At 46.7% G+C, this 20,924-nt stretch overlaps 1 protein-coding gene and 1 pseudogene across 1 annotated transcript; both read right to left on the bottom strand.

Moving 5' to 3' along the window:
- Positions 1-770: 770 nt before the first annotated feature.
- On the bottom strand, positions 771-6,058 carry LOC138806883 (pyrethroid hydrolase Ces2e-like; annotated as a pseudogene).
- A 1,139-nt stretch (positions 6,059-7,197) lies between these two features.
- On the bottom strand, positions 7,198-17,979 carry LOC138806976 (pyrethroid hydrolase Ces2e-like). Its single transcript, XM_069992491.1, has 12 exons — positions 17,819-17,979; positions 15,562-15,766; positions 14,495-14,630; positions 13,745-13,878; positions 13,406-13,664; positions 12,894-12,992; positions 12,458-12,598; positions 12,236-12,316; positions 11,864-12,008; positions 11,254-11,391; positions 10,672-10,744; positions 7,198-10,241 (listed from the first exon to the last, which is right to left on the bottom strand). The coding sequence occupies exons 1-12, from the start codon at positions 17,892-17,894 to the stop codon at positions 10,055-10,057; spliced, it is 1,674 nt and encodes a 557-aa protein (XP_069848592.1). The 5' UTR covers positions 17,895-17,979; the 3' UTR covers positions 7,198-10,054.
- Between the last annotated feature and the right edge of the window lie 2,945 nt (positions 17,980-20,924).

Below are 20,924 nucleotides of genomic sequence, written 5' to 3'. Positions count from 1 at the left end.
GGAACCTCAACAGCGAGGATCTGCTCCACTGGTCCATGTTTGACCAGAATGATCAATATTTACGGCTGGAATTTGTTGACATGTGGGACATCAAGTGTCTGGCATTGGGATCTTGAGAAAGACAAGTGTGGGGACTTGGATACTACAGAGCTGCCATGGGATTACAGTTCTGAGCTGTCCACTGTGTAGTCAGGACTCTGACACAGATGTATTCACACTGAAAATACGCTACTTGCAGTGTAAGCATCGCAAACATGAAATCCCCATCATGTCTTGTAACTGGGCTTGGGAGGCCTGGGGGGCCTCGGTGTCCTCCATGTAACTCTTCCATCAGCAGGTGAGCACACTCAGCAGGCAAGTTCTGTGCCAAGTAGATCAGAGAGAGTCAGGCTAGGCAGGTTGTGCAGTGGCAGGGAGGAGGCAGCCTCTGGGTGGGGAGCTGGCACCTGGACTGGGAGATTAGTAGAGGGAGGAAAGAGCCAACTGGAGTAACCCTGCCAGAAACACATATCTCATTCTGTATTCCTGGAGGTTACAGTGTTACCAAATATCTTGGGATGCCCAATCCATTGGTGCAGGTGTCCTGATCCTTAACATGAGTCCTACTGTGTTTTGCATAACAACTAGCAAGTTCTTTCTGTTTATTCAGCAAGTCCCCATATCTGATTGGTGGGGAGACAGTTTAAGTTTGGGATGGCTTGATCATAAAATTATCATGTCCTGTTCTATCCTGCACCTCCTGCCACTCATACACTTGGCAGATGGGCTCCCTAGACTGCTAATAATTCATAACTAGGTCTCACCAGGGGAAGAAGCCAGCCATACTCAACATTGTTGACACCAATGATGCTAGGGACAGGGTTAGCAGAGGCCAGCAGCTCCTTGGGTGCCTGAGTGGGAAGGCCCCATCCACCACTCCAGGGTCAAAACCTCAAAACTCATCCTAGAAATTGAGGATGGAGCATTGACTATGATGAGCACCTCTGGTGATGAGCACTTTGAAGGTCTGAGGAGGCATCCATGATCAGGACTTGAGATCACATAACACATATTTTCTATTATCCTCTTTTTATGTCAACCCCATCCCAAGTCTCCCCAGAATTCTCTCCCACACATATCAGAAGTAGTACAAAACTTGAGATAGCCTACCTTGTTCTTCCTTTCCTATCCAGAGCTACAAGAAGAGATTTATTAGTACACAGTATTAGGACTGATGTTTCTCTCCCTGTATTCCTTTTCCCCTCATGGAGAAGAGGGCAAGTTCCCCTGCCTGACCCCCACCACACCATTCAGCCTGACCTTGGTAATAGCCAGCATTTTCTCTTCACTCTTGGCCCACAGGCAGCGCACCAGGGCCTCTGAGTTCACCTGCTCACAGGCAGACAGGTTGGCCACCATCTGGAAAGCAACCAGACAGGGCTGCCTCACCCTTTGAAGTAGCCAGAGAGGTTTGCCTAGACCCAGACTGATGCAAGTTACTTTAGATCTCTTAGGTATAGTGTGTGGATTACTGTAGGTGTAAAATTGTTCCTATTTTTGCGATGCGCAGGAAGCTTGGCAGGAGGGGCCATCCTCTCTGCTTACATGATTAGGTCCACATGGGAGAATCTTGGGTGTAGACTGCTGGGCCACAGACCATTCTCAGGCTCTGTGAGGCTGAGAGATATGGATTCTATCCTTGAGCCCTTAGCACTTCCCAAGAATTTCCCAAGTTACCTCCATGGTCCTTTTAGTCCCAAGCAAGCAGAGTGAACCAGGGACTTTTAGGGTAAATCTGGATCAGAGCGGCTGAGGGCACACACTGAGGAGACTGATTCAGAGGAGCTGGAGATGAGGTCTGGCAGCAGGGCCACCCCACTCTCCATGATGGCACGATGGAAGAGTCCTTGGGACATGGGGGACACGACATGTGAGGACACACTTGTGCCACCTGCAGATGCGCCAAAAATGGTGACACGGTTGGGGTTGCCTCCAAAGTGGGCGATATTCTGTTGGACCCAGCGTAGGGCGGCCACTTGGTCCAGGTAGCCCCAGTTGCCCCAGTGGCATGCTGGTCTCCACTGCTAAGAAGTGGCAGAGACAAGGGTCTCACGGGGCTGTCCTGACTCTGCCTGGCCCTCATTGCCCATCTTATTCCCATGCTCACCTGAAGAAGCCTGGGACTCCTAGGCAATACTGTATAATAACTACCACCACATCCTCAGTGGCTGCCAGCTTGGATCCATCATACAAGGAAGTCATACCTGTAACCAGTCCACCATCATGGATCCACACCAGCACCTGGGAAAGTCAAGACAGGCTGGTATTGATTCTCATTGAGGTCCCTTCCTACCTTTGTTGTCTATTACACTGTCCATGGCTTTGTCTATGGGCAGTTGCCAACATGGAAAGAACTCCCTCAGGACCTCCTGGACTTATTTCTGGGTGAAGGTCACAAGTCCACTCCAGTAATCTGAGTCTGAATTAATGGCTCTAAGCTGAAGTATTGGTGCCCTTACTCTCTTGTCCACCTAAAGTGGAAAGAAGAGGGGCATTTCACCCATTGTCTCACTTTCAACACTTGGGTACCTCAGTAAGTATTCTGGGCTCAAGTTAGTACAGTGAGTTCTTGTTTGATTAAAGAACCAAGACCTCTATCAACTGGGAGCAGTTAGGACTCTGCATCACCTACCATTGGTGATTTACCCTTCCTGGCAAGTGGTGTTTGGAGCCTGATAATGAAACTTCTATTAGGTTTCACACCGCCTCAGAGTCCAGGCTGTTGTCAGTATGAGTAATCTTGCAGAAGAAATATCCTTCTATTGAGGCCAACCAAGTCCTGATACTCACCGGCAGGTTAGAGCCCTCCTGGGCACTGGCAGGTGAATAGATGTTGAGATAAAGTCAGTCTTTAGACATGGAAAAAGAAGGTATAGTTAGCTTCACCATCTTCTATGTATTCATTGTATCAGCATTTTACAGACACCTGGTTATACTAGTAGACAACTATTCCAGCATTCTTTCCATGGTCGAAAATCTGAACTTGAGGTTAGATTTGTTCCCAGCCACTGAAAACTTCTACTGCACTGGTGCCTTTTTTAAAGTTTTTTCTCATGTCTTTTTCAACCATGGTGTAGACCACATGCCTAGGTTGGGTGAGGCTCTCCATCTCAAGCTAGGATGGAGCTCTAACCTCCAGGAAGCCTTCATGTTGCTGGTGGAATTGGATTTCCCTCCCCATAAGCCTTGGAAATCTTGTCTCATGGAGTCTCCTAGAAGCATTGGCTACAAGGGTTGACATTTACACTTTCACTCTGTGCCAATTAAAGCCTGACCAGGGTTGCTGCTACCACACCAGGGTAATATGAATGAATGAAGTTCATAGGGTAGTGGGACATTGCTGAAATCCAAATCCATACCACAGGGCACTTCATTCTCCTTCCACCATGTCTATAGTTGGAAGCACATAGACTTTTCCTTAGCCAGTGCCACCTGGTCCCTTGTCTTGGCACAGTGACTGTGGAGCTTGGCTTCTCATCAAGGAGCCCCCACTGCTGCCCTCCTCAGGGATCTGCAGCATCTGCTGCTGGACCAGGAGCTCTGCCAGGTCCATACAGCCAAAGTGAACCTTTCCCAGGGATGCCTCCCCTGGTGGCAGAGAAAAATTGACATGATCCAAATCATGGCACAAGTATATCTCTGTGCTTTAGCACCTGGTGCCTAGCACTGTTCATATGCAAAGCCAGAGCTATGAGTCTGGCAAAGTTGCTCCACCCACTGAATCTCAGCAAATTCATTGTAAAAATCTACCTGGGAAATGCTGCAATGCAGAAAAAAATGGAGTGTGGGGTTTACATGGGAGAAATACGAAGCCTGGGCCAGGGTACCCATCCCACCATGGAAATTCTTATTCCACATGTAAATGGGTGGTTAGGAAGTGCTATCCCTCACATCACTCCAAGGTTCAGGGGGCTCTGGAGGGGCAAACCACAGTAATCCTACAGGTGGCTTGGCAAAGGGAATGCCCAGGAAGGTATGGACTCCCACATTGCTCTCCTTCACATGGATGAGGCTTCCCCACACCCGTGTGTGTGGTTCTGATGGGGCTGGCTGAGTTGTGGGTAGAGAGATGCACATGAGAGTTGGGCGTGTCCCATCACATTGTGGCTCCTGTTGGCTCTATGCCACCCACAGCTCAGCCTGGCAAGGTCCTCTGATCTGCAGGTTCAATGGCTTCACATATTTTCTTCCTGCATGACTGTACTCCAACACCACTGTTTTCACTGACCTGACCCAGACCTTCCTACCAGGCAGGCTCTCTGTGGTTCTTTGGGATTTGATAGCATCATTAAGCCGATAGCTCCCAGCTTGGGTCTTATGTACTGGAGAAAAAGCATCATTTCCAGCAGCCTAACAGGTTTTACAAGGCACTAGCATGACTCTGGGGATTGGACTGAACATTCCCAGCCCTCAAGAACTCACACTGGAGGTATAAAATATGCCAAGAAGACATAGGGTTGCATGTAGTGTGTCACACAGCTCTTATCCAATTGTGAAAACCCTGGCTGGCTTTGTTGGGGATCAAGAATAGAGGAGGCAATTTGAAATGATCTTATGGTCCATATCAACCTGTTTGTACAATCATGATAATTGTTTAAATGGTTGTTGCATACATAGTTTTTTTCCTACCTCATACAGAGACCTCTTTTGTTTGTGGTCACATTTGATAACTGTAAAACACCTGCTCACAATCCCTGGCCATTTTGTCATCAGTACCAATCCCACCACCATTGGAACCCTCCCTCCCTGAATATCACCTTCGGGTTGTAGAAATTCACAAACCTGACCTGTTCTTGTAAGAAAAGTAACTCTCCTGCCCCAGAAGCTATTTGTGAATCAGCAAGTTTCAGGTCACCTGGTATGAGTGAAGCCAAGATAACAACCACAAGTGTACATCAGTGACATTAATTTACCAACATCCAAGTCCAAAGATAATACCACTGACCTCCATGTTGTCTACACAAGAAGTTTTGGCTACATGGGAACTCTGATCCTGGACCTCACTGTGGCCACCAGCCACTCATGTTTCATAGTTGTTACAGGAGAGGATAAACATTGCTCATAGGATCCTGTTAGAGACCAGCTGCCTATGTGTTGCTTGGAGTCCCTCATGAAATGATATGAGGAAGTTGAGCCATGCAGTGTCAAAAGGTGACCCTTGAATTAGGAGAGTTAAAACCCCAGGTCTTCTGAATAGCAAGATTTGTACAACCAGCTCCTTCTGATATTTACATTTGTTATCTTGGACTCACTATCTCAGAATCACTAGCCACAACCTGATCAAGAACAGATAAGGGAATCTAGCTGGAGTAGACCTTGGGCAAGGTGAGGGGAACTACATTAAATAAGAGAAGGTAGGGAAGTTCAACAGGGCCACCCTGGGGTGAGGGGATCAGAGGTTGATGAATACAACTCTCTGCTGGCATGAGCTCCTGATAAGGTCTTGGGGACTGTGTAGTTGGCACAGGTCAGATCCTCTTTTGCCCTAGAAGTTAAGCCAAGCCTTTGTCCATTGTTGATACCTACATGAAAGAAACCCAGGGGCATCTCATTTCAACTTGATGAATGAAGGGCAATGAAGGGGACCAACTCAGAAACAGAGGATAGTGTGTACGATTATTACATTAGCAGATCCAGTAGCAGTTACAGTTATAGCTGCAACAATGCACAGAGGAGTGAAATGTCCAGAATCCCTAACATGTCAGTGCACCTCCAACTCTTTCATGTTGGGCTCACTCCTTTGTGTCCTCAGGCATCTTTGACCCTCTCTGACCTATATGATCTCCACCCTTGGCATTTTGTAGAACAATTTTCCCACATTATCATTTATCATCATCTGCCCATTTCTCCCTTCCTTCTCCAAGTTCAAACTCCGCTCTATACAATGTGGCAGGTCTCACCCTGGTCCCTGTCTACCCCACCTGCTCCCTGCAGGATTCTCACCCTGGATCCAAAGAGGGAGAAGCAGAAACCCATAGACTACTGGGGTTAGCCAAGCAGGAAGTTGGTCCAGCATCATGGTTGACTCACAGGATTGTTTCTGAGCCTCTATGCAGCACACTGAAACCCACCAACAGGAACAATTCATCTACACCTTGCCCAGCCAGGAGTTTGGACCTACCAAGGAGGAGGCAGGGACATAGGAGAGGCTGGGCAAGATTGTTCCTGCAAGAGAGTGGCACTGATGGGGCAGTGGTCACAGAAAGTCAGTTGTTAGCACTCTGGGTGTGAGGCCTTCCCTTCTCCTACTTTCTCAGTGCTGTGTGGCTTCTGCAGCCCTTGAAATACTAGGAACTTGCATTGAGGTGAAGGTTGTACTGAACAAATTCAAGACTACACTGAAGAGAAGCAGGCTCTGGATTCCACAGATGGACAATGCCTCTCAGCTTCCATGGGGTAAAGGTGAGCATGTGAGCAGAGACAGGGAGCTCATTTTGAAATTCCTCCTTGATCTTATTGCTCATAGGTTGCCAATTCCCCCTTAAGGTTCCTCATCCCTTAGAGTCATGGTCTGTGAGTCTGCATGGATCCTCTCCATCTAGGAATGGCTGGTCCTTTTAAACATACTTCTCACTGTGGCATTTATCTGTGTACCCTGATGGCTGAGATCAAGGGCAGTCAATTACCCACTTGAACAACATTTAAAGGGAACTTGCTGGTTAAAGCATTGTGAAGAGACAGGACTCTCTGGGACTGTGGTAATCTGGGAGCCAGGTCAATAATCTGGAGTGTGTGAAATATGTAGAATCCTGCTAGGATGCAGTGAGACAGAAGGATATGCTACATAGCACAACCTGACTTCCCAGAGGAAGTGGTACCAGGCTCAACGCCACATGGTCTTCATTTCCTGTGTGAACTAGCTTTGATTCTCCAAACTGGTACACAATCCTGTTGAGAACCCTCAGCATGGCGCCAGAGGCATTCATTCGCAGTGCCCTTCCTGGAGGGCTCGTTTCCCCTGGCATGACTTGGCTAAAGAGTCTCTGACCTCCAATCTAGCCACAAGATCTGATGTGCACTCAAGGTCTCCATTCTAATGAACTATGGCTTAGGACATGGTCCCAGACTCGACTCTTCTACCCAGACTTGGCAGATGCTCTTGGTAGACTCACTCACAGTTTAGAGAATAGACAAGGGACAGATCACCATCAGCACATGTTGGCAGAGTCTCTAGCCAAAGTTTAATGTTTCACTCCTGTGTACAGGCTAGGGTTTTATAGTAGATTGATGGGAATGCTAGCGTAATTCACTAGGGACTGATTAGAAAAAAAAAACTAATGTGGTGCTTCTGCTCCTGGAATCTCTGTGTGTGTGTGTGTGTGTGTGTGTGTGTGTGTGTGTGTGTGTGTGTGTGTGTGTGTGTGTGTGTGTGTGTGTGTGTGTGTGTGCTGATACTAGGGCCTGAACTCAGGGCCTAAGAGCTATCCCTTAGGTTTTTCACTCAAAGCTGGTGTTACACTCCACTGGAGCTGCAGCTCCATTGCCAGGTTTTTGCTGCTTAACAGGAGAGAAGAATCTCATGGACTTTCCTGCAGAGGCTGGCTTCAAATCCAATCCTCAGACCTCAGCCTCTTGAGGGTTAGGTACAGGCTACCAGTGCATGGCTCAATCCATGCAATCTGGTGTGGGTTGATCAGAAAGTGAGATATAGATATTATGCAAACTGGGGCATAGATGAAGAAGGAAGGGAATGAGGGAAAGGTGTTAGTTCATGTCCCTGGTCTAGTACCAGCCAAATAGGTTACCACCAGACAAGGGGAGAAAATGAGGCTGGGATGTGCATAAATCCAGGCACTGCTCTGGAATCTTAGGATGACATTTAGCTACTCAGACTCAATAGCTGTCTCTGACCTTCATTCTCCTAACCTTAGCACCTGGGCTGGGGAGCTGAGAGTCTAGGTTCTTGAAGTTCAGGGTCCAGTAATGAGTTCCTTTATTTGCACTGAAAATCACAATGCTTCTTCTTAATTCCGTGGCTGTGCTGAACCAAAGCAAGACTGAAGGTCTCCATGTATGCACCGTCATTCAGAGACCCCGACATCCACAATAACCATGTTAATAGTAAAAACATGGAATGAAAGGATTTTAGAAGCATTTCTGAATATTTTAGGAGGTTGATGAAAACTTACACTTAGTGATCTGGACCACAATAGAAAGAGAGCGATAGAGAGAGGATGAGAGAGAAAAAAAGAGAAAGGGAGATAGACACAGAGAGGCAAACATAGACAGAAATAGACATAGACACAGAAAGACAAACTAGAGTGATACAGAGAAAGCATCAGAGACACAAGCTGGGTGCCAGTGGCTCACACCTGTAATCCTAGCTTCTCAGGAAGCTTAGAACTGAGGATCTTGGTTCAAAGCTAGCCCAGGCAGGAAAGTCAGTGATATTTTCATCTTCAATTAAACAATAAAAAACCCAGAGTAGAATCCAATAGAAATAAAAGTATGTGTGTGCATAAAGTGAGGTTTGAAAGTATCCTAAACAACTTGCAAATAGCAAAAAGGGCTGGGATGTAGCTCATTGCCAAAGTGCTTGCCTAGCAAGCACACCATCCTGTGCTCCATTCCTAGTACCAAAAAAAGAAAGAAAAAGAAAAGACAAAAACAACCCAGCAAAGAATGTGTGATGCTCAGATGTGCATCTAGTTGTGGATAAAAAGTGGGGTGTGCATTCATAGACGTCACTTCTCAATAAAAGAAAGGAAGTATGACGTATACTCCATCCTCAAAGCTTTAATTGTAGTGACTACAAGCCACAAATAATACACAGTATGATATGGTCCATTGGGTTATTATTTATTCCAAATTATATATAATTTTAATAGCAACTAAAAAGAATTGGCCCAGACAGTCGTGGCTCTTGCCTATAACCCTCGCAACTCAGGATGCTGAGATCTGAAGATCAAGGTTCAAGCCAATGCAGGTAGAAAAGTTCCTGAGCCTTTTTTTTTTGGTTGTAGGGTTTGAACTCTGGGCCTGGGCGCTGTCCCTGAGCTCTTCAGTTCAAGGCTGGCTCTCTGCCACTTGATCCACAGTACCACTTCCAGTCTTCTGGTGGTTAATTGGAGATAAGAGTCTCACAGACTTTCCTGCCTGGGGTTGGCTTTGAACCCTAATCCTCAGATCTCAGCCTCCTGAGTAGCTAGGATTACAGGTGTGAGCCACCAGTACCTGGCTTTCCTGAGACTCTTATGTTTAATTAACCAGCAAAAGCAAGAAGTGGAGGTATGTACAAGTTGTAGAGATCTAAAATTGAGTAGAAAAAGCCAAGTGAGAAGGCAAAGCCCTGAGCTTAAGTCCCAGGACTGGAATAAAAAACAAGCATACACAATCAGGAGTTTACAAAATGCTGAGTAAAAGGAAGCAATTAACTGTCAAGTGTGTAAAGGAATTTCTTTGGATAAAAGAAACATTTTAACACATGATATAGGAGTGGATGTGGGTGAATTTAATTGTATATAAATTGATCTATAACAGAGCTTTGTGTTGACACGTGTGTGTGTGTGTGTGTGTGTGTGTGTCTGTCTGTCTGTCTGTCTGTCTGTGTTAGAGACACTTAGACATTAAATTAGTTTAATTGTTGGCTACTTAAAAGTTAGAAACATGGGATTTTGACCCCCACCAAAGGGTAACATGCTTAGAACACCTTCTTCATTAGAAGAGGGTCTGGTGACTTGGATTAGACAGAGGTTGGAAATATGAGGTGAGCAGAAAGAAAGGGAACTAGACCCATTGGGGTGTGAAGGGCAGTGAGCCCCACTGGGGTGGTCCAGCTTCATTGCCTTGGGGGCATTTATTGAGCAAATCAAACAGAGTGCTCAGGCAAGTTGGTCATGAACAACATTCGGGTAGTTGTTCGTAAGTATCACCTAGTTGGGTAGGTGGATGGCTGGATAAAGACAGGATAAATGGCTAAGTGAATTTTGGACTCAATTCTTTTTTCCTGGTAGATATATGGGCAACTCCTGCTGATCCTTCCTGCACTTAAGCCCATTCTTCCTGACATAGACCACTATAGCTCTACATGCTTCTCCTTAGCCCCCTTGAGCTCCTGCATCTTCTGGGGCAGGGTCTTGGTCCAGAACTTCAGCCTGGAGGCCTTCAGGGACTGGCCCACGGCAGGATGGATATCCAGCTGTAGGTACAGCTCATTCTTGTCAAATATAGGCCAGTGGAACAGGTCCTCGCTGTTGGGATTCCTGTGGACACACCCTCCCAGGAGGAGGGGAATGAGGGTCATTCTGAGTCCCTGTGAGCCTGCACCCACCCACCTCATTAGAGTCATGCCAGGCAGCCCAAAAGATCAGGAGCTGGGGTGGGGTGAGAATGAGGGAAACTTTTCTGATATAGGAAAACAAGGCCTTGCCCCTAGTGTCTGGTCCATATGGCTCAGAGGTATCTCACAGAGTTGAATGCTGATGTTTCCACAAAACTGTGGTCAACTTTTCAGGTATCTGGGGCAAGAGAAAGTGACTTGTATCTACAATGCACTGTTTCTGTGTGAGTGAGTCTTGGGGTTTGAAAGGGAGCTGTCACATAATTAAGGATTACGTATGTTCATGAAGATGCCACAGGAGATCACTAGGTGGATTCCAATCCAGACAGGCAGGATTAGGTGTATTATCTCACCCATTCCGGGCAAAGTTGGCCCAGTACTTCATCATCCTCCTGCTCAGTAGCTCCTCCTTCTCAGAAAAGTTAGCTGCACAGAGGAGAACAAGGGTCCACACTTTAGACAATATTTCAGGGTGACTACTTCTACTCTATACCCTCCATGCATCTATTGTCTGATTCTCCATACCAGGCCTGATCCTTTTCTTCTTCCCTACCCAGTATCAAGCACTGCCGTTGCACAACCTTCCATTACCCATCCCAGCCTCTAGCTAAATACACCTGTGTGTATTCCTGGACTAGAGGGCACTTGGACCCTCAGTGCCTGGCAATCATTTAGGGACAATCATAACTTCCAACTATGCACTCTGTACCTATGTCTGACACCTTATTGTAGGTGGGGACAGGTGTTGGGAACACAGGCTGCTTGGGAAAGGGCTTGGATTCTAAACACCTGCAGCTTTTTGAATGGTAAGATTTTGCACACTTGATCTTGTCCTCTCTCTGAGCTTCAGTTTCCTTACTTAGACCAGGAGGAGAATCACCTTACAGAAATCATTGTGTGGCCCATTCTAGCTTATAGAAATAAAGAAGACTCACGGCTGTTGCCATAAAAGAAAGACCCGAAGACAAAGGCAACTTCATCCCCATGATCAGCCTTCACATGTGGGGGCTTGAGGCCTGAGATGATGTCCTTACGATGTTGGAATTCATAGAAGTAGACAGGGGCATGGAAACCTGGAGGTGGAGAAATTATGGTGATCACATGGTGGTCCCTCACTTGGAGGTGTCCTTCCTCATCTTTGGTGATAAAATAGCTAGGTTGACACTGGCAAGTGAGAAGCTTCAGGCAGGAGGAGGCCTTGCAAAAACCAGAGGTGCTCATCACAGTCAGTGCTATATTCTCTGTCTAGGATTGAGTTTGAGGACTTCTTCCTGGTGATCCCAATGGGTTAAATTATGACTTGTATTTCCTACCTGTGTGGTCTTGGACATAGTCACTGACTAAGTTTCCACTTCTTTAAAGAGCCAGTGATGCCTGTGTCTTACCATGGCCATGAGAAATCACTGAACTGTGGGACATCAAGTGCCCCACATGGGGGCCTTGAGAGAGACAAGGGTGGGGACTTGGACTCTACAGAGCTGCGCTGGGATGCAAAGCTCTGAGCTGCCTGCTGCGTAGTCAGACCTCAGCTAGAGATGTACTCACGCTGAAAATGTGCTACTTGCAGTGCGGGCATCACGAACATGAAGTCTCCCATCATGTCTTGGAACTGGGCTTGGAGGGTCTGGGGGTCCTCGGTGTCCCCCATGTACTCTTCCATCAGCAGGTGAGCATACTCAGCAGGCAAGTTCTATGCCAAGAGGATCAGAGAGAGTCAGGTTAGGCAGGAGTGCAGTGGCAGGGAAAGGGAAGCCTCTGTGTGGGGAAATGGGACCTGGGTCATAGTGGGGATGAGGCTAAGCTCAGGTGTTACCCTGCCACAAACACATTCATATACCATCCTGTATTCCTGAAGGTTACTGTATGAACAATATCTTGTGGTTTCCCATCCATTGGTGCAGGTGTTCAGATCCTTACCTTGCTTCCTACCATGTTCTGCATAACAGCTGGCAATGTCCTTTGGTTTATTCCCTTTATCGTGTCAAAGAATCCCACAGTCTGAGTGATGGAGAGATAGTTTAAGTTTGGAATGTCCTGGCCATGAAGGTATCATGCCCTGTCCCACCATGCAACCCCTACCACTCACACACATAACAGATGAGCTCCCCAGACTACTAATGAGTTAGAAGTAAGTCTCACCATGGGAATGATCCAGCCATACTCATCACTGTTGATTCCGATGATGCTAGGAACAGGGTGGAAATCAGCAGAGGCCAGCAGCTCCTTGGGATGCCTGGGTAGGAAGGTCCCATCCACCACTCCAGAGATGACCTGGAAGGTCTGAGGAGGCATCCATGATGAGTATTTGGGATCACATACCACGTATTTTCTCTTGTCCTCATGTTACTTCCACACTATCTATCCCAATTCTTCCCAGCATTCTCTCCTACACACATCCCAAGTAATCCAAAACTTGGGTTAACTCCCCTTAATTTTCATTTTGTATCTAGGGCTACAACATTAGAGTCATTTGTTGAGAGTATTAGGACTGAGTAACATACCCTGTCTTCCTCTCCCCATCTGGGAGCAGTGGGCAGGCCCCCCTGCCACACCCCACCACACCATTCACCCTGACCTTGGTAATAGCCAGCATTTCCTCTTCACTCTTGGTGCGGAGGCAGCGAACCAGGGCTTCTGAGTCCATCTGCCCACAGGCAGACAGGTTGGCCACCATCTGGAAAGCAACCAGGCAGGGTTGCTTCACCCTTTAAAGTAGCAAGAGAGGTTTTCCCAGACCCAGATTGATGCAAGTTTCTCAAGATCTCTTATAGTATAGTGTGTGGATTGCTGTAGGTGTAAAATTGCTCCCATTCTGCTTAGGGACCTTGGTAGGAGGGTTCATCCTCCCTGCATTCATGGTTGTGTCCACATGGGAGAATCTGGGTGTAGCTCTCTTAGCCACAAACCACACATAGCCTCTTTTAGGCTAAGAGGTGTGGATTTGACACAGGAGCTCTCAGCAATTTCCAAGAAGTTCCCAATTTACCTCCATGGTCCTTTTTGTCCCAAGCAAGCAGGGTGAACAAGAAGTTCAGAGGGTGAGGGAAAATACAGGGAGTCTGGACCAGGGCAGCTGAGGGCACTCACTGAGCGGACTGCTTCAGAGGAGCTGGAGATGAGGTCTGGCAGCAGGGCCACCCCACTCTCCATAATGGCACGATGGAAGAGTCCTCGGGACATGGGGGACACGACATGTGAGGACACACTTGTGCCACCTGCAGACTCGCCAAAAATGGTGACACGGTCGGGGTTGCCTCCAAAGTGGGCGATATTCTGTTGGACCCAGCGTAGGGCGGCCACTTGGTCCAGGTAGCCCCAGTTGCCAGTGGCATGCTGGTCTCCAGTGCTGAGAAATGATAGAGACAAGGGTCACAGGGCTGCCCAGCTCTTCTCGGCCCTCATTGCCCATTTCAATCCCAGGCTCACCTGAAGAAGCCCGGGACTCCCAGACGGTACTGGATAGTGACCACCACCACATTTTCAATAGCTGCCAGCCTGGATCCATCATACCAGGAAGCCAAACCTACAATCAGTCCACCACCATGGATCCACACCATCACCTGGGAAAGTCATGACAGCTATCACTGATTTTCATCCATCCCCAATGCTACTTTTATCATCCATTACATTTTCCATGGTTTTGGATGTGGGCACTTGCCAACATAGAAAGAACTCCCTCAGGACCCTCCGGACTTGGCCCTCAGTGAGGGTTCCATTATCCCTGTGGGTCTACTCCTGGAATCCAAGTCTGAATTGATGGCTCCAAAACTAGACTATTGGTGCCTTAAGTCTCTTGGCCATCTAAAGTGGAAAGGAAAGGGGTATTTTCCAGATTATTTCACTTTAATACTAGCATTGGCACAATAGATAACCCCTAACTTGGGTGATCTCAAAGATCAGCTCTTGAGTTCCTTAGTAACTCTTCTGGGCTCATGTTGGGACAGTGAGTTCTTGTTTGATTAGAGAGCCCAGGCCTCTAACATCTGGGAGAAGTTAGGACTCTGCATCCTCTACCATTGGTGATTCACTCTTCCTCACAAATGCTGTTTGGAACCTGATAATGAAACTTCTCATTAGGTTCCATCTTGCCTCACAGTCCAGGTTGTTTTTGTCACTACTGAGAGTCATTCAGAAGAAATGTCCTCCCACTTAGGTCAACCAAGTCCTGACACTCACAGGCAGGTTAGAGCCCTCTTGGGCACTGGCAGGTGAATAGATGTTGAGATAAAGGCAGTCTTCAGACATGGCGATGGGAGGTATAGTTAGCTTCCCCGTCTTCAGTGAATTCATTAAGTCAGCATTTTGCAGACACCTGGTTATAATAGTATACAATTATTCCAGCATTTGTCTCATGGTCAAAAATCTGATCTTGAGGCTAGATTTGTTCCCAGCCGCTGTGAACCTCTGTGGCACTGGTGCCCTGTTTATTCAGAATCTTTTCTCATGTCTCTCCCAACCGAGATGCAGACCACATGCCTGGGATGGGTGAGACTCTCCATCTCAAACTAGGATGGAGCTCTGACCTCCTGGAAGCCTTTACCTTGTTGTGCACATTGGATTTCTCTATCCTAAGTCTTGGAAATCTTGAATCATAGAGCCTTCTAGAAACATTGTTTGCAAGGGTTGACATTTATACTTTCTCTCTGTGCCAGTTAAGGCCTGGACAGGGTTGCTGCCACCATACCAGTGTAGTATGAATGAATGAAGCTCAGTTACACATAGGGTAATGGATATTGTTGGAATTCAAATACAAACCCCAAGGGAACCACATTCCTTCCACCACATCTCCACTTTGGAAGCACAAGGATTTTTTCCTTAGCCAATACCACTCGGCCCTTTGAGTAGGCAGAGTAACTATGGAGCTTGGCTTCTGCAAGTAGTCCTCACTGCTGCCCTCCACAGGGATCTGTAACATCTGCTGCCAGACCAGGAGCTCTATGAGGTTCATACAGCCCAAGTGAACCTTTCCTGGGGATATCTCCTCTTCTGGCAGAGAAAAATTCTCATGGCTCAAGTATCTCTGTGCTTTGGCACCTGTTACTAGCACTGTTCATATGCAAAGCCAGAGCTAGGAGCCTGGCAAAACTGCTCCACCTACTGAATCTCAGCAAATTATTGCAAAAATTGACATGGGAAATGCTCCAATGCAAAAGAAATGGAGTGTGTGGTTTACATGGGAGAAACATTAAGTCTGGGCCAGAGTACCCATCCACTACAGAGATTCTCACCCTGCAAGAGCTTACATGGCTGGGTAGGAGGTGGCATCCCTCACACCACTCCAAGGCTCAGGGTGCTCTGGAGGGGCAAACCGCAGTGGTCCTACAGGTGGCTTGGCAAAGGGAATGCCCAGGAAGGTGTGCACTCCCACATTGGCGTCCTTCACATGGATGAGGCTGCCCCGCACCTGCCCGGTGTGTGTGGTTCTGATGGGGCTGGCTGGGTCCTGGCCTGTGGGTAGAGAGATGCACATGAGAGTTGGGTGTGCCCCATCAGCTGCCATTCATGCTGTGGCTCCTGTTGGCTCTATGCCACCCACAGCTCAGCCTGGCAAGGTCCTCTGATCTGCAGGTTCAATGGCTTCATATACTTTCTGCCTGCAGACTGTGCTCTAACACCACTGTTTTCACTGACCTGACCCAGATCTTCCTACCAGGCAGGCTTCCCTGAGGTTCTTTGGATCTTGGCACCATCATTAAGCCCTTGGAGCTTCTAGCTTGGGTGTTGGGTGATAGGATGATAAGCATCAATTCCAGTGACCTAACAGGTTTTACGAGATACTAGCTGGATTCTGAGGATTGGACTGAACAGTTCCAATTCTCAGGAAACTCACACTGGAGGTAATGAAAATGTCAAGAAGAAATGAGGGCTGCAAGGAGAGAGTAACAGAGTCTGATTACATCATGAAATCCCTGGTCTGCTTGTGTTGGGGATCAAGGAGGAAGGAGGCCACTGGAAATCATCTTATGGTCCACATCAACCTGGCTTGTGTAATCATGATGATTGGATGCTGCATACATTTGGTTCATTTCCCCTAACTTAAGACAGAGAAGACTCTCATGTATGCTCATGTTTGATAGCCCCCAAACTCCTGCTCCTTCTAATGTTTTGAGGCATCCAGTCAGGCCCACAAGCTGTTGCTATTTTTTAATCAGTACCAATTTCTCTTCTACTGGAACCCTGTTTCCCCTATTATTATCAGGTTATATAAACTCTCAAACCTGATCTGTTTTTGCAAGATAAGTAACTCTCCTGCCCCCAAGCACTATCTGGGAGCTAATTGTGAACCAGGAAGCTTCCTGTCACCTGGTATGGCTGAAGCCAAGCTAGCAACCACAAATAGACACCATAGACAACAATTTCCCAATATCTTTCCAAGTCCAAAGACATACCGCTGGCCTCCGTGTTGTCTATGCAAGAGGTTTTGACTAGATGGGATCTCTGACCCTGGACCTCACTGTGGTCATCAGCCACTCATGCTTCATAGTTATTACAGGAATGGATAAGCATTGCTCACAAGTTCCTGTTAGAGACCAGCTACCTGCATGTTGCTTCAAGCCCCTGATGAAATGGTATGAGGAAGCTGAGCCATGCAGAGCAAAAAGTGACCCTTGAATTAAGAGATTTAAAACCCTGAGTCTTCTGGATAGCAAGATTTGTACACCAGCTTCTCCTGTTATGAACAGTTGTTATCTTGGACTTGTTATTTCAGAATCACAGCCATTGCCTGATCAAGAGCAGGTAAGGGAGGGAAATGGTAGGAGTGGGTCATGGGTGAGGTGAGGGAAACTCCTTAGGGCAGATTAAATAGGACAGGGTAGGGAGTTAACCAGGGCCTACCCTAGCATGCTCTGGGGTGAGGGGATCAAAGGCTGCACACACATTTCTGTATATAATCCTCTGGTGGCATGAGCTCTTGATAAGAGCCTGGAGACTTTGTGGTAGGCATGGTATACATTCCCTTTGCCCTAGAAAGCAAGCCAAGCCTTTGCCCAGAGTTGATACCTAGGTGAAAGAAACCCAGTGGCATCTCAGTTCAACTTCCTGATGTGTTTCTGGGGCAACCTATGTTGGGGCATATTGGAGCATGCCATTGATGCTTTCTGGTGATTAAGGGGACCCACTCAGAAACAGAGGATAGTGAGAATGACAATTGCATTAGCAGATTCAGTAGCAGTTACAGCTTCAGATGCAACAACACACGGAGGAAGGAAATGTCTAGAATTCCTGACTGTGGCTAGCACATGTCTGTGCACCTCAGTCTCTTTCATATAGAGCTCATTCCTCTGTGTCCTCGAGCATCCATGACCCTCTCTGAACTGTATGATCACCACCCTGGGCTTAAGTTACATAACTTTCCCACATTATCATCTGTCATCTCCTCCTGCCCCTTTCTCTCTTCTTCCTTCAACCTCACACTCTCCTGTATACAATGTAGCAGATCTCACCCTGGTCCCTGTCCCCTCTACCCCCATCCCAACCCCTCCCCTGCAGGAGTCTCACCCTGGATCAGGAGTGGGAGAAGCAGGAACTCATAGACCACTGCAGTCAGCCAAGCAGGAAGTGGGTCCAGCAGCATGGCTGTCTCACAGCACGGTTTCTGTGCCTCTGTGCAGCACACTGCAACTCATCAACAAGAATAATTCACATAGACCTTGCCTAGTCAGGAGTTTGGACCTGATATGGAGTAGGCGGAGACCTAGGAGAGGCTGGGCAAGGTTGTTCCTGCAAGTGAGTGGCACTACAGGGGAGTGGTCACCGGAAGTCAGTTGTTAGCACTCTGAGTGTGAGGCCTTCCCTTCTCCTGCTTTCCCTTTGCTCTCCTCCAGAGGTGTTGTATAACTTCTGGAGCCCCTGGGATGCTAGGGATTGTCCCTAAGGTGAAGGTTTTACTGGATGCAGGCTCAGGATCCCACAGATGGTCAATATGTTCTCCCCCTTCCCCGCCCCCGGCTCCCCCCTTCCATTAGGTAAAGGTGAGCAGAGACAGGGAGTATGACTATGCTCATTTTGAGATTTCTTCTTGAACTTATTGCTCATAGATGATCAATTCCCCCTCAAGGTTCTTGATCTGAAGGTCTGTTTGGACCCCTTCCTATTTAGGAATGGCTGTCCATTCAATCATAACTTGTCACTGTGACATTTCTTAGGGACCCATCTCTCTGTTCATCCATCCCCAAGCTGTGGCTACTCTGGTGTGTTAGATCAAGAGCAGTCATTTACTCACTTGATAAACATTGAAAGAGAACTTGCTGATTGTAAAACTGTGAGAAGACAGGGCTCTCAGGTAATCTGGGAGCCAAGTCTGTAATCGGGAGTATGTGAAACACATAGAATTCTGGTAGGATGAAGTGAGAAAGCAGGTCCCAGGCGCTGCAGCCCAGCCTGACTTCACAGAGGACGTGGCAGGCTCAACCTGTGAGAACTAGCTTTGATTCTTCAATCTGGTTCAAAATACTGGCAAATACCTACAACCTGGCTCCAAAGCCTTTCCCTTTTGGTACTAAAGTAAGGAGTCAGGTCTAGCCAGTGCCATATTGGCCACGTGGTTGGATGGTAGGGTCTGGCATCTTGTCTTCATGCTGGGGGAGGGAAACACCCCTGCCTATCACCTGCCTCCCAGGTGATGGGAGTGCCTGGATCCCTGGAGGCAGGGGTGGGCACTTGGCTGATAGGTTACTGAATCTGTCAGTCCAGTGCCGCCTGGGAAATTCCTGTGGACCTGCCCACTGCGCAGATCTATTTAGGTCTGGACCAGCTCAGGGCCATAATGCCATGCCATATGTTTCAGTGATCCTGTCCTGTGTCCTATCTCCTAGCTCATCTCTGGTTATCATGGCATCCCCTCGGAGAGCTGAACTGGCTTGTTGGTATTATTTTTTGTTCTTTCTTTCCTTTGTAGCATGTTTCCTAGCTGTGTTATATGTATTTGAGGACTGCAGGACTTTGTAACAACTGGCTGCCTGCAGCCTGTTAATTGTGTAATAAAGACTCTAGTATTTCATATTCCAAATGTGGTTTCTGGGATGATTCATCTTATAACATTAGTTCATGGGTTATAGCAGGACAGTGATGCTGGAATGTTTGTAAATCCAGGCATTGGTCTGGAACCTCAGGATCAGGACATTTGGCTACTCAGAATCTATAGCTTTCTCTGACCTTCATTCTCCTAATCTAAGTAGCTCCTAGTCTGGGGAGCTAAGAGTCTAGTCCTTGAAGTTTAGGGTTCAGGAACAAGTTCTTTTATTTTCACTGAAAACACAATGCTGCTTCTTAATGCCATGGTTCTTGTGTACCACTGCAAAGCTGAAGGTCCCATGTGCCCTGTCACTTCCTGCACCATCAGTCAGAGACCCTGGCATCTAGAGTAACCATGCTAATAGTAAAAAAAAATGAAATAGATGGGTCATAGAAGTATTTCTGTATGTTTGAGGATGCTGTTGAAAATTTATATATACATGGTATTCTGGACAAAGCTGAGGAGACAGAAACAGGATATAAAGAGAGAGGAGACAGAGAGAGAATGAGAGAGGGAAAGAAAAAGAGAGAGAAGCAGACACAAACAGAGGGTAAATACAGAAATAGACCTAGACATGAGAGACAAATGAAAAGGGACAGAGAGAAAGCATCAAAGACACAAGCCAGTTGCCAATGGTTCACACCTGTAATCCTTGATTCTCAGGAGGCTGAGATCAGAGGATCTTAGTTCTAAGCCAACCCAGGCAGGAAAGTCAGTGATATTTTTGTCTCCAATTAAATAATAAAATACCCAGAATAGAATCCAAAAGAAATGAAAGTATGTGTCTGCATAAAGTTAGTTTTGAAAGTGTCCTAAACAACTTGATTAAAAATAGCAAAGTATGTGTCACACTCAGATGTGCATCCAGCTGTGGTGGTCAGAAAGTGGTTTGTGCATTCATAGAAGTTACTCCTCAGTAAAAGAAAGGAAGTGCACTTGATTCTCAGGGCTTAATTGTAGTGACTACAAGCCAAAAATAATTCACTTAGTTTGATATACTACATTGGGCTATTATTTTTTTCAAATTATATATAATCTCAATAGCAACTAAAAACAATTAGGACAGGCAGTAGTGGCTCTTGCCTATACTGCTAGTAGTTCAGGATGCTCAGATCTGAAGATCAAGGCTCAAAACTATCCCAGGTAGAAAAGTTCCTGGGACTCTTTTGTCTAATTAACCAGCAGAAAGCAAGAAGTGGAGGTTGGTGCAAGTTGTAGAGATCCACCATTGAGTAGAAAGAGCCAAATTAGAGGGCAAAGCCCTGAGTTCAAGTCCTACGACTGGAATAAAAAACAAGCAAACACAACCAGATGCTTGGAAAAATGCTGAGTAAAAGGAAGTAATTAACTGTCAAGTGTGTGAAGAAATTTCTTTAGTTGAAAGAAACATTTTTTTTTTTAATTTTTTTTATTGTAGAGATACTATACAGAGGGTTACAGTTACATGAGTGAGGTAATGAGTACACTTCCACTTCCTCTTGAACATTGTTACCCCCTGAAAGAAACATTTTAACACATGATACGAGAGTGGATGTGGGTAAATTTCCTTGCATGTAAGTTGACCCATAACAAAGCACTAGCTTGAACCTC

Source organism: Dipodomys merriami, unplaced genomic scaffold, assembly GCF_024711535.1.
Source record: "Dipodomys merriami isolate MVZ:Mamm:240054 unplaced genomic scaffold, mDipMer1.0.p SCAF_41, whole genome shotgun sequence".
Lineage (NCBI taxonomy): Eukaryota > Metazoa > Chordata > Mammalia > Rodentia > Heteromyidae > Dipodomys > Dipodomys merriami.
This window is presented reverse-complemented; position numbering and strand designations above follow the sequence as displayed.